The 15,938-nt window shown below is 56.7% G+C and overlaps 2 protein-coding genes across 3 annotated transcripts in view; one reads left to right on the top strand and one right to left on the bottom strand.

Annotated features, from left to right (window-relative positions):
- The window catches only part of HSPA12B (heat shock protein family A (Hsp70) member 12B), a 19,895-nt gene extending 18,736 nt beyond the window's left edge, over positions 1-1,159 (top strand). Inside the window, 2 exon segments of the mRNA XM_077766948.1 lie at positions 8-186; positions 189-1,159. Of these exon segments, the coding sequence (XP_077623074.1) occupies positions 8-186; positions 189-535 (526 nt within the window). The 3' untranslated portion in view covers positions 536-1,159.
- A 645-nt stretch (positions 1,160-1,804) lies between these two features.
- Positions 1,805-14,849, bottom strand: ADISSP (adipose secreted signaling protein). 2 transcript variants are annotated; one of them, XM_077766947.1, is made up of 6 exons: positions 14,773-14,849; positions 8,065-8,235; positions 6,463-6,605; positions 3,701-3,839; positions 2,696-2,818; positions 1,805-2,457 (listed from the first exon to the last, which is right to left on the bottom strand). In XM_077766947.1, exons 2-6 carry the CDS (start codon positions 8,081-8,083, stop codon positions 2,357-2,359), a joined length of 525 nt encoding a protein of 174 aa, XP_077623073.1. In that variant the 5' UTR covers positions 8,084-8,235; positions 14,773-14,849; the 3' UTR covers positions 1,805-2,356. The 2 variants fall into 2 exon arrangements, with proteins under 2 accessions (XP_077623073.1, XP_077623072.1); XM_077766946.1 differs by having other exon boundaries at positions 8,065-8,181.
- Between the last annotated feature and the right edge of the window lie 1,089 nt (positions 14,850-15,938).

The raw sequence follows: 15,938 nt of genomic DNA, 5'->3' as shown, positions 1-15,938 counted from the left end.
TGCAGAGCCAGAAGCTGCTGTTCCTGGTGGGCGGCTTCGCCGAGTCCGCGGTGCTGCAGCACGCGGTGCAGGCGGCGCTGGGCGCCCGCGGTCTGCGCGTGGTGGTCCCGCACGACGTGGGCCTCACCATCCTCAAGGGCGCGGTGCTGTTCGGGCAGGCGCCGGGCGTGGTGCGGGTGCGCCGCTNTGCCGCCGCTGGTGCACCGACGTCTTCGAGCGCTTCGTGGCCGCCGAGCAGTCGGTGGCCCTGGGCGAGGAGGTGCGGCGCAGCTACTGCCCGGCGCGCCCGGGCCAGCGGCGCGTGCTCATCAACCTGTACTGCTGCGCCGCCGAGGACGCGCGCTTCATCACCGACCCGGGCGTGCGCAAGTGCGGCGCGCTCAGCCTGGAGCTAGAGCCCTACGACGGCGCGGCCTCCGGCCGCCGCGAGATCCGCGCCGCCATGCAGTTTGGCGACACCGAGATTAAGGTCACCGCCGTCGACGTCAGCACCAATCGCTCCGTGCGCGCCGCCATCGACTTTCTTTCCAACTGAGGGCGTGCGCGCGGTCGCCTTGCCAGTTCCCCGGTGCCAGGCCCCGCCCTCTTGTGGTCGTGGGGTCGACTCCAGGGGACAGAGCTGGGAGTTCTGAAGTCGCGCCTCTTCCCCCACCCTCCTGCCCGGGGATATGAGGTCGCAGGATGGGTGGGGACAGACTCTGGCTTTGGAATTGGGCCCCGGTCCGCTGACTGGAAGGCTGCAGAGCCCTGCCAAGGGCTGAGGTCAAGGAATGAGAAGAGGTTTGTGAGATGGTGCGCCCACAGGGGCCACGTGACCCCGAAGGCAGAATGCACCAGAAGACCGAGCCCTGGCCTGAAGTGGGAGGGGTGGGGGGAGGCGTGGAGGCAGCTGGGAGAGGCGGAGCAGGGCCGCTCCAGGAGGGGCCGCAGGAGGAAGGAGGGTGTGCAGAGCTTTGGCCTGAAGGGCCGCGTGCGTGGATTGATGGGCTCAGCCTGCAGAGGGAGCTGGGCAGAGCAGCCCTTTGCCGCAAAAAAAATGGCGGGGGGACTGGCACGAGAGGCATAGGGGTATAGGACCTTCCCGGGCGTGGCATTGACCATCCAGGTGTGACTTAATTTTAAAACTTTCTCAGCAGGCTAATGCGGAGGATTCAGGCTGAAGGCANCGGCTTCTTTCAAGACAAATGACTCCTCTGAGAAGGCCCCTAGGGCAGCGTATGAATGACCCACTTGCACCCTGTCCCAGCTACCCAAGCGCAGTGGGGCTTGGGGAGCTGTAAGGTAGACAGAAGGAGCACTAAGAGCTGATCCTGGCTCTGCCATCAACTCAATGTGCCACTGGGACATTCCCTGCCCACCCCCATAACATGCAGCGGCCCCACCTGCCTGAGAACCCTAAGGTGACAATAAAGCATTTATGCTTAAGGTGAAGCCAGAGCCTGCTGGTACCTCACAAGAGAGGACCCCAATGGAGGCGTAGTGGTGGGGGCCTGGGTTCAAAAAAGGGAGAGTGCTTTCAGCTCTATGCAGAACTGGCGAATGGCCAGAAGGGGGTGCTGCTGTCTCTGTCAAATCTCCCAAACAGAACTTTCTTAGGCATAAGGCCCCTCCCCAGCCAAACTCTTCCAGACTCTTCCCAGGCCTAAAATACCACTCGCGCATCCTTCTTTGGGGGCTAGGTGCTACAATACCATGGAGTGCCCTTGCCTCTTAAAAGAATGAACACAACCAAAGCTGTTCCTTAACTCCTCCGCGAAAGATTTGGCATTCTCAGAGTGATGGAAAACAAACACTAGCTGGCCTCTGATGTCCACTGAAAGTTTTATTTCTTTTGGGTTTTATCCCAACCAGTCCTTTAAAAACCAAGTAACATAGACCTGGGGGTTAGGGCTTGGGGACTGCACCTCCCTCCTACGCAGCATGGGCAGCAGTAGGAAAGAGGGAGGGGGCAGGGGAGGGCAAAAGCCAGACAGCAGCAGCAGTAATGGGGGTGACGACAACGTCACAGAGCCAGCTCCCTCCTCTCCCAAGCCCTGGCTGGAGCCCCTATGACTTGGGGTGGGGGTGGGTAGAACCCACCCCAGGCCCCCCCTCCCCTCCTCAGATAGCCTCCTTGGGGGCTCAACCCATTTCTTCTGGCAGGAGACTGAGGCACACAGAGAGGAGGAAGTGGGAGAGGAAGACACAGGAGAGGCAGGGAGGTGGCACAATGAAGGCAGAGGTGAGAGGCCCCTGGACACCCCACACCCACACCCACCCCGCGGAGGGGTGAGGAAGCCACACCATGACACAGCATTCGGGGAGATGAGGTGGGGTTTAAGGCTATGGGGCCCAGAGGTGCGCAGGGCCGCAGGCCTCAGTCAAAGCCGTGCCAGTCGCTGTGCTCTGAGTCGTATTCTAGCTCAGCACCCACGCACTTGACCCCATCAAGCAGCATGGGTGTGCCGTGGTGTCGGTCTGCAAGGCAGGTGACAAATCAGGATGCCAGGCTGGTTCCCTGGCCCCACCCACTCTAGGAGACTCCCTTCTACCTTCCCTCTGGACTCTGCTGGGGGTGTGGGGAAGAGTGGGAGAAAGGCACCCGGGATCCCTGGGCCAGGGCAAGGACCCCTTTTACAGATGGGGAGGGCAGAAATCCCTTGCAGTCAAGCTGGCACCTCCCTCCTCTAGCCAGACCCAAGGCTCGTACGCTCACCCATGACTCGCGCCTGCACTGTCACTCGCACGCAGGTGCCGGTGCCACCTTCACAGGCTAGCAGCATCTCCTCCTTGAGGACGCCTTCCTTGTGTGCCGAGTATTCACACTTGACGCTGTAACCTGCCCAGATGATCGGCATCTCTGTGGCCTCCCGCCCCTGCACCCCAGCAGTCACTGGCCTCAACCTGCCACTAAGACTGACCACCTCCTCCTAAGGAGTAAGGATGGCCCATGACCCGTCCCCCCAGGGCTGGGAACACAGGCCTTGGGAACTTCCTACTCTTCAGTGAGGTCTATGTGTCTCCAGCCTGTGGACAACCTTTGTTATGGCTCCAAGGGTCAAACTCAGGCTTCCAGGAGGAGGGTCCGCTGATTCCCCAAAAATCAGGGAGAGGGGGTGACGGGGAAAGGGGGATGGGCAAGTCCTGAGCAGGTTGGGTGGCAAGAGGTAAAGGCCTGAGGAAGCTCACTCAATCCACTTAAACGCAGTCATGAGGAGGAAGTAGGGGGACATGAAACTGAAACTGGGGTGTGAGTGTACCGTGAAACTGACACCCTAGCCTCTGGCTGGCAGGAGAGGGCCTGAAGCTGCAGGGTAGGGAGAAGCAGTCCCAAGTCCAGAGCCTGTGACTGCCAGGTGCTAGGAGGTTGCTGCCCAGGTCCCTGGGGCTCTGGCAGATTTTTCTTGAAGGGCAGACAGGAGGGAGAGCTGGAGGCCCGGAGCCAGCTGCTCACTGGCTCCATCACCACACGGAGGGGATTATCAGGTGATGCACAGGCCAATAGTGTGAGCCCATGGGCTCCTGGCCAGGGAGCGAGGCCTGGGGCATGGGACCTGCCAAGATGCCACACTGCAAGTCCATGAAGAGGCGTCACGTCCCCCAGCTGCTGAACTGCCCATCTACCCTAGAACGGGGGGAAGCACCCCATGCCCTCACTCTGGTCACATCCAGGCCCCGCTGGAGGAGGGTGGGCCTCCAGCACCCTGAGCAGGACACACACCTTCTGGGATGGGCATGACGCTGAGGAGCTTGAGGTGTAGGCTGGGGACAGGTGCTTCTCGGAGGTCCTTGCTGAGCCTGTGCACCGGGGGCAGAGTGAAGGTAATCTCGTACCTATGCAAGATCTTCAGGAAGCCAACCTGTAGCAGGAAGGTGGGGAGGGGGAGGCACCTGGTCACTCTCAGCCTCCCCCAGGGCCCACCCAGCTCCTGCCACCTAGGATCCTGGGGGCCCCTGCTCTGGCTGCTCTAGGAAGCCCAGAGCGGGGTCTGACTCCCTCGGCCACTCCAGCTTGTCCACACCCCAAGCCCGGTGACTTCAGGCACTTTGCCTGAGGACCTCATCCCTTCAGCTTGTTACTCAGCACATGTTTTGTGGGCCCCACAGCAAATGGTGGCCCACTTAACAGACAAGGAAATGGAAGCCAGGCAGTGTGGCCAGGGGAAAGCTCTCCCTAGGCCTCTTAGCTGCTCCTGCCACGTGTGGCACGTAGCAAGGCACCAGCCATTGCCCCCAAGGGGAAGCTAGCTCAAAGCCCCGCAATGAGGGCCATTCACCTGTCCCCACCACTGCCGACACCTGCCCAGAGTCAACAGGCTAGGGTCAGAGACACTGGTCCTTTAGCCACTCCTGTGAAGGCAGTGGGCAGCACACACACTGCACAGGGCAAAGGATGGGATAGAATCAGAAAAACAGACATGAGACCAGCTGTGTCAGCGTAGAGCTGGCCCATGGGCACCAGCTGCCGAATCCTGCTGGCACCTGAATGTGGATGCCTGCCTGCCCACTCAAAGGCTCAGCGTGCCCAAAGCCCCCACTCAAGCCCCAAGCCATCCCTGTTGTTCATACACGGTGACCGGCAACCAGTGCCCCCTGGGACAGATGCCAGCCTTGGACAAGTCCAGTCACGTGAAGGGCCCCAAGCTGGGGTGGCTGCTGAGCAGGTAGGCTGGCCAGAGGGCAGTCCAGGAGGCACATACCCTCATGTGCACACAGACTGGCATGCCCGGTTTCAAGGGCTGCACAGTTCTATTCCTGGGGCTCATTAGGACTGGCTGCGTGAAGCATTTGGTGGGAAAGGCAGACATCACTGGATGATAGGGCTCAGTCCATGTGGCTCCCACACTCTGCAGGTGGAGGGCACACTTCTCAAGAATGATTTCTGGCGGGGCGCCTGGGTGGCTCAGTCGGTTGGGTGTTCGACTTTCGCTTAGGTCATGATCTCGCGGTTCGTGGGTTCGAGCCCCGCGTCGGGCTCTGTGCTGACTGCCAGCTCAGAGCCTGGAGCCTGTTTCAGTCTGTGACTCCCTCTCTCTCTGACCCTCCCCTACTCACGCTGTCTCTCTCTCTCTCCTAGAAATAAATAAAACATTAAAAAAATAAAAAATAAAAAAAAGAATGATTTCTGGCTATCCCGCCAATGGTGACCCTGTGGCCCAGCTGCACCAACTGCAGAATTTTCCAGGGAAATCTCAGAGATGTGCAAAAAACACTCCTCACCCGCCCTATTTGTAACAGTAAGAATTAGAAACATTCGTAACACCAGGAATAGTGAACCAGCTAAATCAATGATGATACATTTAACGGAATCCCAGGCAGTTGTAAAATCTAGTGGCATTTACTGACATAGACAGGAAACGGTTCATAACACAAGCAAGCAAAAAACTATCTGCTGTGATACCAGCGTTTCGTTTCTGTAATCAAGCAAAAAAAAAAAAAGCCTGAAATGACACATCAAAAATCACTGTCATTGTGTCTAGACAGTATGATTGTGTGTGCTTTTAAATTCCTTTATAGTTTTCTCTAGCTTCCAAAATTTCTCAAATAGACGTCAATGGATCTTGCAATGGGGAGGCGGGGGGAGAGGGAGCTCTTCCTATTCCCTAAGGTTTTGTTCATTCTGTTTACTTCCTTGAGGAAGTTATCAGCTGTAGGAAACAAGCAAGGATCTTACATTTGGGCAGAAAATGATGAATTTAGGCCCCTCCTCAGGAAGGTCGTCTCGATGGACCAGGCGCCCTCCGCTTGCCAGGGCATTCCTGCTCAACTCCAGAGCCCTGGCTTCGAGTCCACCCTGAGGGCCTCATTCTCGGTTTCCTCACAATCTCCCCCACCCCCCGACACTTCTTCCTGCCCCTTCCAAGTGCACGTGGGATCTGACAGTGCCCCAGCAGTTGAAGAAACCACACCGGAGGTGTGTGAGGTATGACCACCGAGAGAGGTAGATGCTCCACCCAGAAAACATGGGGGTGCTAAGTAAACACTAACACCGCACAGAGCCTAGAGGTTTGGCAAGAAGGGAAATAAAGTCACACCCCGTTATCAGCAAAATTAGCCTCATACCTTCGTGACATACATACATTCTTTCATTTCATTCTCGCACTAACTCTCTGGGGTGTGAACTGTCTTCATTTCAGAGAAGAGGAAACAGGGGTGACCTGCCCAAGGTCACAGAGACAGAATAGCAGGTCTGGACCTGAACCCAAGCCCACGGCACCTCAAGCCCTGACACCACCTTCCTCTGCTGTTGTTAGGGTGACACTAATGACAGAATTCTCTTCCTCTTGTTTGAGTAACATGCTCGAACCCATCCATCACTGCAATCTCACCTTACAGATAGGGAAACCAAGGCCCAGAAAGGGACAAAGATGTGCCTGTGAAGCCAGCTTAGAAGAAATGAAATAGACAGGTCCAGGAAGCCAGGTAGGGCCAGGGAGGAAGTGGAGGGAGGAAGGGGGGTGATGGAGGTAGGTGTGCACATACCTTGACCAGAAAGCTGCTGTCACTCTCCTGGGTGACCATGACCACGGAGTCATGCAGCTTCTCATCAAAGTGGACATGGCTCTGGGAGCCTTCTGCATCATGGCCTGCCGCAAAGCGGATACTCCGGACTCTGGGCTTGTTGCCTAGGAAGAGAGTGGGAGGGCTCCAGCGGCTGCCGGCTTCCTCTACCGCCAGGAAACTATCCCCCCTTGTCACACCCTGGACAACCCACTGGCTACTGCCCTTGACATCATACAGCACCCACTGTTGGGACTCCTTTCAGGGCCAGGCCACAACATACTGAACACTAGGGGTCATGAGGGTTAAGGCTGCCTACGTGCCCTGTCTTCCCACAAAATATAAGCTCCCTGAGAATGTGACAGAGGGATTGGCTAGTACAACCCCTTCCTTAGAGGGGATGAGGCTGATGACAGAGACCAGAAGAGACAGTCCTCCAGATCCTCAGCAAGTGCCTGGTAGTGCAGACCCGGCCCCAGGCCTTGGGTACCCTGCACAGTGCTCTCCTTCACAATACCAAGCTCCCCATCTCTGGAGTCTTCTCTTCCAGGTCTGTCAGTGCCAAGGCCCCTCCTGATGAACCCCAACCCGAGAGGAGCGGGGGCAGGGACATGAACAGGCTCTATAGGACCTTTCTGGGGGTGGGAGAAACAAAGGGGGCCAAAAACCACACTGGGCCCACCTAGAAGAGGCTGCAGTTGCCTCTAAACTCCATCACTGATCACCAGCAATAAAGATGGAAGAACCCAGGGGAGCCTCTCAGACCCCATCCAGAAACACCCTTCCCTCCTCTACTTAACAACCCCCCGCCCAAACACACAAGGCCCTCAGCTGTCCCTAGCTGTGTCTGGTTCTCCAAGAGCAGGAGGCAGGGAGTTGAGATGGGCAGAGCTGTTGGAGCTGGGCTGAGGGCCTGGGCTGGGGGAGACCCATCTTGCCATAAGCAGGACCCCAATCTTCTCTGGCCCACGGCCATAGCCCTTAGGCCTCCCAGGAGCCCTGCCCAGGGTCCTTTTGGTGGCAGGGGCTGGGCCAGAACTGGCCTGGGTTCTTGGACACTCACTGGAGGCTCGGGGAGGAGGGAGGGGCCAGCCTGGCACTTCCACATTCCCTGCTGAGGCTCCCAGAACTGACCCTCTGATTTTACCTGGCCTTCCTTGCCTAAAACCTTGTGAGCCCTTCTGGACCCTGAATGAAACCCAAATTCCCTTCTGTAGCTTTCTGTCACCCTACCTACCTTGTCAACCTCAGTGCTCACCCTCAGGCCCTAATGCCCCACCCCAGCCCCCACAGTAGAATAGGGGGGGCTGAAACATAGGGACATGAAGGCACACACTTCCATAAACCAGCACACCAGGGAGCCAGCAGGAGTCCTCAGGTCCCCTGATAGCTCTTGGATGAGCCCTGGGACCCAGCACAAACACTGGTATAATTACACTGACGTAATTCACACACACACACACACACACACACACACACACACACACACACACGGCCAGTGCAGGCCCCACAAGCAATAATACCCCTCCCACCAGTGTCCCCTGGGAAACTGGTGCAAATCTGCCAAGCTAGGAAGGCACTCACCCTTGTTGGCTGCAGCCATGGATGCCCTCCCTGCCACGGGGTAAGACGCGCAGCTCCGGCCAGACACCGCCGCTCAAGCGCAGCAGCCTCCCATGCTCCAGGGACGCCAGCAGGAGCCTGAAGAGTGAGGAGTGGGGAGGGCAGGGGTCAGGGCCACCCATGGGCCCGTGGCTGGGGGAAAGCAGAGATCTCTCTTTAGGGAAGACACTAAATCCAACACCCTGCTGCTCTCAACAGCCCAAAGGGTCCCTGCACCTTCTAGCTTCTGCTAGAAGCCCTCACCCCTGCCTGCTGCCCTACTGACCCAGAGCCCCACCGGCATGTGCTGAGCTGCAGCTTCTCAGTGCCAAAGCATCGCTATGGGACTCTTATACCCAACCTACCTGAGGCTGGCAGGAGGGGCAGCCTGAAAAGAGGATATCACTGGCACATTTTAGAGGCTAGTTTTCGTGCTGGTGACCCCAAGAGCTAGACCCTCTTGCAGCCAGATGCCACATTATTCAGGTTACACACCCAGTGGAGCTGGGTCCAGGTCAGGGTCAACAAGATGCTTGAAAGAGATCAAGAATGGGGGCCCACATAAGATGGGTCCTTGGAGGTTCCCTCCTGGTGACAGGTCAGCGCCATATGCCCAACAAATGCCCCGTGTAGGGGTCGCCCCGTTGGCAACCCACCAACCCACCATTCGGCTTCTGGCCTGATTCTCTGGGCCGCCCTCTTAGTTTAGCTCCCCAAGGGCAGCCTCAGGGGAGGGGCAGCGGGAGGCACCTCCAGGAAGCCTGTGAGCAGCCTGGCCTCTGATGGACTGAGCTGGGACCATCTAAGCATCAAAAAGAATAATGAGGGCAACTGATGGAAACAGATGGAATACATAAAACCGGAGCATTCACAGAGATTACAAAAAAAAGAAGAAAGCAAAACAAACAAACCCGAACTCTCATTTGTCACCACTGACAGTAGCAAGGCCCTTTTTACTCTGAAAATTGGCAATAAAGGGAAATAATTCAGCCTGTTCCTTAGCCTTTTATGTAACCAAATTGTCCCAGTGGTTAAAGGAAGGCTCTTCTTTACAGAAGAATTCTCGCTATTAAATAACAAAGGAATGGCCCAATGCCAAGCAAGTGCCAGAGAAACAAATCCTGGAGGCAGAGGGTCCTCAACCAGGAGGGCAAAGGTTGACAGAAGTAGATGCTCACAGATGCCCCAGTGCCACCTGACGGATGGCCTGGCGTTCTTAACGGGAATGACACAAATTTGCATGGAGGGATGTAGTGTCAGCCGGTCATATACTGCTCAATCTCCCCTCATTCACAGTGGGACAACCTGACACACGGAGGCCTCCTGATGTAAGAAGGCATGAAGTCACAGCATCACGGACAAGAGGGTCCTGCCTGGAATGTCTAAACTGGATCCAAAGAAGCCCCAAGCCCTAACTTCTTACTAATTGAAAATGTTGAGGTTATTGCACACACTGGATGGCTCCATGAGAAAGCAAGGAAGCAAACTCAGAATATTCTGCAAGACAACTGACATGTCATTTTGGTGTTCTCCTTTCAAAGTGCAAGAAAAATAAAGGAGAGGGGCGCCTGGGGGACTCAGTTGTTTGAGCATCTGCCTCTTGATTGCGGCTCAGATCGTGACCTCATAGTTCGTGAGTTCAAGCCCCACAGGGGGCTGTGCGCTGAAAGGATTATCTCTCCCCCACCCCCTCTGCCCCTCCTTGGCTCTCTCTCTCTTTCTCTCAAAATAAACTTAAAAAAAAAAATAAAGGACGAAAAGAAAAGAGGGGCGCCTGAGTGGCTCAGTTGGTTAAGCATCCGACTTCAGCTCAGGTCATGAACTCGTGGTTTGTGAGTTTGAGCCCCGCATCAGCATGGCCGGTGGGCTCTGCGTTGACAGCTAAGAGCCTGGAGCCTGCTTCGGATAGTGTCTCCCTCTCTCCCTGCCCCTCCCCAACTCATGCTCTGTCTCTCTCTTTCAAAAATAAACATTAAGCATAAAAAAAAAAAGAAAGAAAAGAAAAATAAAGGGGGGGCAGCTGTTCTAAATAGAGGATGGGCAAACTATAGCCCGAGGCTGCGGCCTGTTTTCTGTAAAGTTTTATTTGACTACAACTGTCCTCCTTTGTTTACATGTTGTCTAAAACTGCTTCTGCACTAAAGCAAAGCTACTTTGAGTAGTTGCAACAGAGACCACATGGCCTGCAAAGTCTAAAATATTTACTATCTGGCCCTTTACAGAAAAAGTTTGCCCACTGCTGTTCTAAATTAACACACAAAGAGACCAAGAAGGCAGGATACTCTATGGGACAAGTGACCTGGTTTTTTCCACCACAGCAACTGCAAGAAGAAAAATAAATGGGGTAGGGGGTTCTAACTACTTACAAAGAAAGGACGTTTGGAGGATAAGTGGAAAACGTGAATGGGACTGGATCTGAGGTGGCGTTAAGGAATAAAAGCTGATCTTGTTGGGATAATGGAATTGTGTCATGTAGAGATGTATGTCCTTATTTTTCAGAGATACGCACTGAAGTATTTAGAGATGAGCAACCCATGAATGACCTTGGCTAATCCAGGGAATGAAGAGAAACCACAGAGTGGCCTCACAGTTGGGGGCTGAGCCTGTAGAGGGCATGACCTCAAGGTCCCTTAGGTACCAAGGTGCTCCGGGAGCAGGTCTCAACTCCTTTTCCACTTCCCAGTGCAAGAGAAGCCCACCCAGCCCCAAGTGCCTCATCGGCCGGGTAAAGAGCTCAGATGAGAGGCAGGCCTACGGAGGTACAGCGAGGGGCCAGACTTGGGTCACAAGGTCCCAGTCCCAACCCCTGCCCCTGCCCCAGCTAGCTCCCAGTCCCAGGGTACAGGGAAGGGAACTCTGCCCTCATTTCTCTCTGGCCAGGGCCACTCTGGGGTCAGTCCCAGAAAGGCAGCCCCTTAGCCCTGGAATAACGCTCAACTCGTCCCCAGAGAGCCTGGCCCTTAAGGAGAGGCCTGCCCCCCAACCCACCTACTCCAGCCATCTGCTGAAGCTGTAGACTCAGAGCATGTGAAAAATGGCCAAGCACAAAGGTACCAGGCCCTCTTCCTCCCTTCTGCAGAGGCTGCTCCAGCCACACCTCTGCACCACAGGGGAGTGACAGCCCAATGTCCACAAGGTCCCCCCATCTCCCAAGATACTTCCTGGAGGCTGGTGAATCTGTAGAGTCTCCTTCCACAAACACTCTGACCCAGTACATGCAGGGCCCCCTCCCCGTCTTTCTCAATAACTCACTCCCTGCGGCTTGCCTGCCTTTGTCCAGGCCCTCCCTCCTGCCTGGAACAATCCCCTGTCCCCCGTCCGAACCTTAGCCTCTGTCTCAGCCCCAGAGGACTTTTTTTTTAGGGTAGCACAATCTTATCCCACCCACTCCCATCCCAAGATGATAGGCCTGAAAATCTTTAAAAGAATCCCCTTTCCCACCTCTGGGATCATTTTATGTCCCCCACCTTACCAGGGCAGGGACTGTGTTTTTGCCAGACACTGTCCACAGGACCCAGCCATGCACCTGGCAGGGAGCAGCTGTGTCCTGTTTATATTTGTTAAATGAATGAATGACCAAACTAAGGGGAACCCAAGCATGGGTCTTGGCTGGATCCTCTTGGTAGATGTGACATGTCAAGGCCAGGGACTCTAAACCGGAAGCTCTCAGAAAGAGGAACTCACCCTGCTCTCTTAGCCAACCCTTGCCCTAGAGGGCACCCCCCTCCCCCATCTCACAGAGCAGTGGCCTCCCACTGGGCATTATTCTAGCCTTGCCACAGTCAGTTGCTCCCCTTGAGATGGAATGCCCTCTGCACTGCCCAGAGCTCAGTACAGAGCGGGCATTCAGGCATGCCGGTAACCCTTGGGCAGTGAGAACACAGTGATGGACAGCAAGTGACTTAAAGGGCCCAGAGGAGGCTGGAAAAAGCAAGCCTCCTTTCTCAGCAGAGAGCCCTGTCAGTCTCTGTCGCCCAGGAGCCAGACTCTCCTCCAAACACAATTCCTCATCAGAAGCAGAAGGAGCCGGTATCTAGCTTCCCCTGCTGCGGCTGTGTCCACAGGAACTGCTAGGCCCCCTGGGAACCCCAGGCCTCCTCCTGTGCTGGCCACGTCCTGGTGACAGCGAGGATGTGGTCAGGAGCCTGGGCTCCAGAGCCCAGCGGTCCTGGTTCACATTCAGGTAGCATGGGAAGTGACTGCAAGTCTCTGTGCCTCAGTCTCCTCATTTGCAACACAGGAATAAGCAGTGACCTCTTCCTCTGAGGGTTTAGTGCAGCTGGTACCTGAAGCTCTGACACCGCTCCCTGTTCCACCCCCCTCTTTGCAAAAGCAAACCCCAAAGGCCCGTTTCTGAAGCAAGAGCAATTTCAGGGTAGCGCTGGTAGAGAGGCTCTTCAGGCTAATCCTCCAATGGTCTTCAGGGTGGGCCCCAGGGACTTCAGCCTTCTCAGTAAACAGCTCAAGGGTTGAGGGGCCGCCCTCCTCCTTCCCTTCTCCAGCCTCCCTCCTCCCCCACTCCCAAGCCAGCCAGGTCCCCAGTGATTGCCAGAGGGCAGATTCGCAGTCTGCTGTCCCCTTCAACCGGAGGAAGATGCAGATGCGAAGAATGTTGCAAAGGATGTATGTTCTCAGAAATGTCCCCACCCCAACAACAAAAACAAGAAGACCCCCCTCCCCAGGTTAGATAAGCTACAGGTCACCAGCCCTGGTACCATGGACAGTCACAGGATGCTGGAAAGCTGGAACAAGGGCCTTGCGGGGCCTCTCTGGTTCTTAGTGACTCTCGGGGAAACTGAAGGAACCCTCTCTTTGGGAGACAGAGAGCTGAGGTCCCTCTCAGCTTTAAAGAGAAAGGCTGCTTTGAAGTTACCTTATCCAGGGCAGGGCTCAGCCAGGCCCGGGGGAACTTCTGGCATGAGAAGGCTCAGGGACACGGCAAGTGAGCAAACAGATGGACAAATGGACAGTGACACAGAAACCCAGGGTTCTCAGCCCCCTAAGCTCCTGTCCCACAGGGTGCTAGCTGCTACTCCAGGCTGTCCCACGATGGGGGCCAAGGCTCCAGACTAGAGAGAGGGCCAAGATAATAGGTCCATGGCAAAAGAGAGCTCCAGAAAATGCCACGCTTGCCCTCCATCCCACAGCTGCACCCCTCTACCACCGCTTCTGCCTCAGAAGCGGCCCTTAGATGCCAGGCATCCCAGGGCAAGCCCCAGCTAATCCTCTGCTTTGTGGCTGGGGGCATGGCCGCAAACTCTTGGGGTCTCATTTCTCATTCAGTGCTCCATCCCCATCCTCAGCCTGTTCAAGGACTTTCTGAGCCAGGAACTCCACAGCCTCCTACCCTCCCTGCCTCCCTCACTCCCACCCCACGGCTAAATCCTGACTTCAGCACTCAGTCCAGCAGAAGCACTGTCCAGAAGCACTGTCTCATTAAAACTCAAGCATGTAAACAGTGTGCCCATTGAGATGACATTGACCTGCTGATTCCAGAACCTGACATAGGACTGGGCATAGTGAGCGGACTGCATACCTACAACAAAGCCTGGAAAGGCAAGGCTGGATGTCAGGTTTGGTTGTGGCAGTTTTACATCAACTCAGTCTGGATGTGACTCCATGTCCTCCTCTCTCCACCAGGCAAAAGCGCAAGGGTAAGTAGAGTGTCTCTCTCTCACAAGCAGGGGTGAATTGGGGAAGAGATGCCCACCATCCCACACCCTTGTATCCCCCCCCCAAACGTCCCTCCCCCATGCTCCAGCTAGAGGGTTCTTAGACCCCTCTAAACTCCAGATTGCCTGCCCCACCGAGGCATTGCCCTGTCACCTGAAGGCCCCCATAGAAGTAGAAGCCAGGCCTGGTCCTGAGGGGACACTTGCCTCTGATCTTCTTCAGTTCCCTGGGGAGAGAAATGCCCTACCCCCACTTCCCAATGCCAAGATTCAAGAGAAAAGGCAACCCAAGGATTCTCTTCTCAGTCCAGTAGGGCTCCTAGTCCAGAACCTAAATAAAACCCCTCCTGGTGCAGATAGGGAGGACTGGGCAAGCCCCCGAAGGCATCAGAACTCGGTGTAAGACCCTGCATCCTCTCAGGCCCCGATCCCGTGGGTGTGGCGCCCCATCACCGGCCCTTTCTCATCTTCTTGGGGGAGAGATGCAGCTAGACGTCCCCCCTCCATCACACCCCTCCCAAGCTTCTAGGTGGCAGCTCTGTGCCTCAGAGATAATCCTCTGCCCTCCCCACCCTCACCTCTGCTGACGCAGGAGTCTCAGGAGCCCGCACTGCCCGTTATCACCGCCCTCCTCCCTGAAGATGTAGCGGCACGAGAGGTTCAGAGGCTACTGGTCCAAGGTCACACAACGAGGCGGTGACGATAGCGGGGAAGGGGTGTGTGTGTGCTGACGGTAGTGACCCCATTACGCCCTGACCCTCGCTGTGTCACACGTGCCCCCAACAAAGCGCAGCGGAAAACATCCCGTCTCCACCACCTAACGATCACCCGAGGCCTCCGGGCTGACATTTCCCCAGCTCGGATGCCAGAGAGCACCCCGGGTGCGGCCCGACCGCGGAGCCGCCGCCCCAGCCCCGTGGGTTCCCAATCACCAACTGCCTAGGACTGCGCTCGGCCGGGAGCGGATCTCGGCGAGTGGGGCGGAACCGGGAGGTGGGAGGAGGAGGAAAAGTCTCACCGTGCAGGGCGCACCCCGGGACCAATCGGGCACGGTCGACCGCGGCGGCGGCGGTGGCGGTCGCGGCGGCAGCGGGGNTCCCCCCACCGGCACGCCCCCGCCTCCGCCCATTGGCCTACCGAGGGGGTGGGGCGAGGACGTTTCCGGCCAATAAGCGGACGCCAGAGAACCGCCAACGGGCGTTGCGCCACTGCATCACGTGCAAGGGGGCCCTCTGCGGCGCCGGGCTAGCCCACACCTAACCACGGCTCGGCGAGTTCTCGCGATGAAGGGATCTAGGCAGCCAGAGGTGGCCCGGGGCCAGCATAGGGCGGAAAGGGAAGGAGGAGCTTCTCGAATACCTCCCGTCCGCGTCCCAAGTTCAGCCCTGGAGTTTGCATCTCCCGCCTGGGCCCCAACTCGAAAAGGGGTTTTCCTGGGCTCTGTCCCCTCGAGTACCCGTAAGGTGGGACTCAGATAGGTGGGGCACCAGAACGTCGCCTTTCTCCCTAGGCTTCCAAGCCCGCATCGGCAATCGATATGGGCATCCCTAGGTCCTCCTGTTCAGGGGCTGAGGAACCCACCATCCTTCCCACTTTGCAACCTCAGGGTTTCTGCCTCTTCCTCTTCCACCCTATCCCTCCGTCTCGGAGGAAGCGCTCTCGCGCGGACTCGAAAGGCGTCGTAGGAGCCAGGCCGGCCGGATTAAGCATCAGAACAAAGAAGACGCGCGGGATGGGTCCCGGGGGACCGCAGCCTCTGCTCCTGGTCTCCATGGAGGCGGTCGCCATGGCAGCGGGATGCGCCTAGCTCAGCGTCGCGGGGTGGAATGTGAGCACCTGCACAGAGACCGGGAGCGAGAGGCGGGACCCTAGGGTCTTTAGGAGTTCCAGTAGCTGCTCCGCCGGGTGGTCCTGGAACAACAGTCCCCCTCCCCCATTTCTCTGGCCTTGACAGGGTCCCTAAAGTGCCTGCGGGGAGCTGTCCAGAGCCCGAGGTTCCCTCCTTCCCATGTAACTACGGGAGAGATGGTATGGTGCGGCTGAGGGTCGGCTTCCTTTCAGAAGGACCTGGGTCGCTGCTTTTGGGGAACCTTCAAGGTTCCTGTCTTCCGAAGGATACCCGTGGTTCCTAACCTATCTCACAGCCTCTGGTTTCCAAACTGTTGACAAATTAATCTTCCTGAA

The sequence above is a fragment of the Crocuta crocuta genome, unplaced genomic scaffold, assembly GCF_008692635.1.
Source record: "Crocuta crocuta isolate KB4526 unplaced genomic scaffold, BGI_CrCroc_1.0 scaffold15, whole genome shotgun sequence".
Classification (NCBI taxonomy): domain Eukaryota; kingdom Metazoa; phylum Chordata; class Mammalia; order Carnivora; family Hyaenidae; genus Crocuta; species Crocuta crocuta.
The sequence above is the reverse complement of the archived record's forward strand: the minus strand, read 5'-3'. Positions and strand labels throughout refer to the sequence as shown.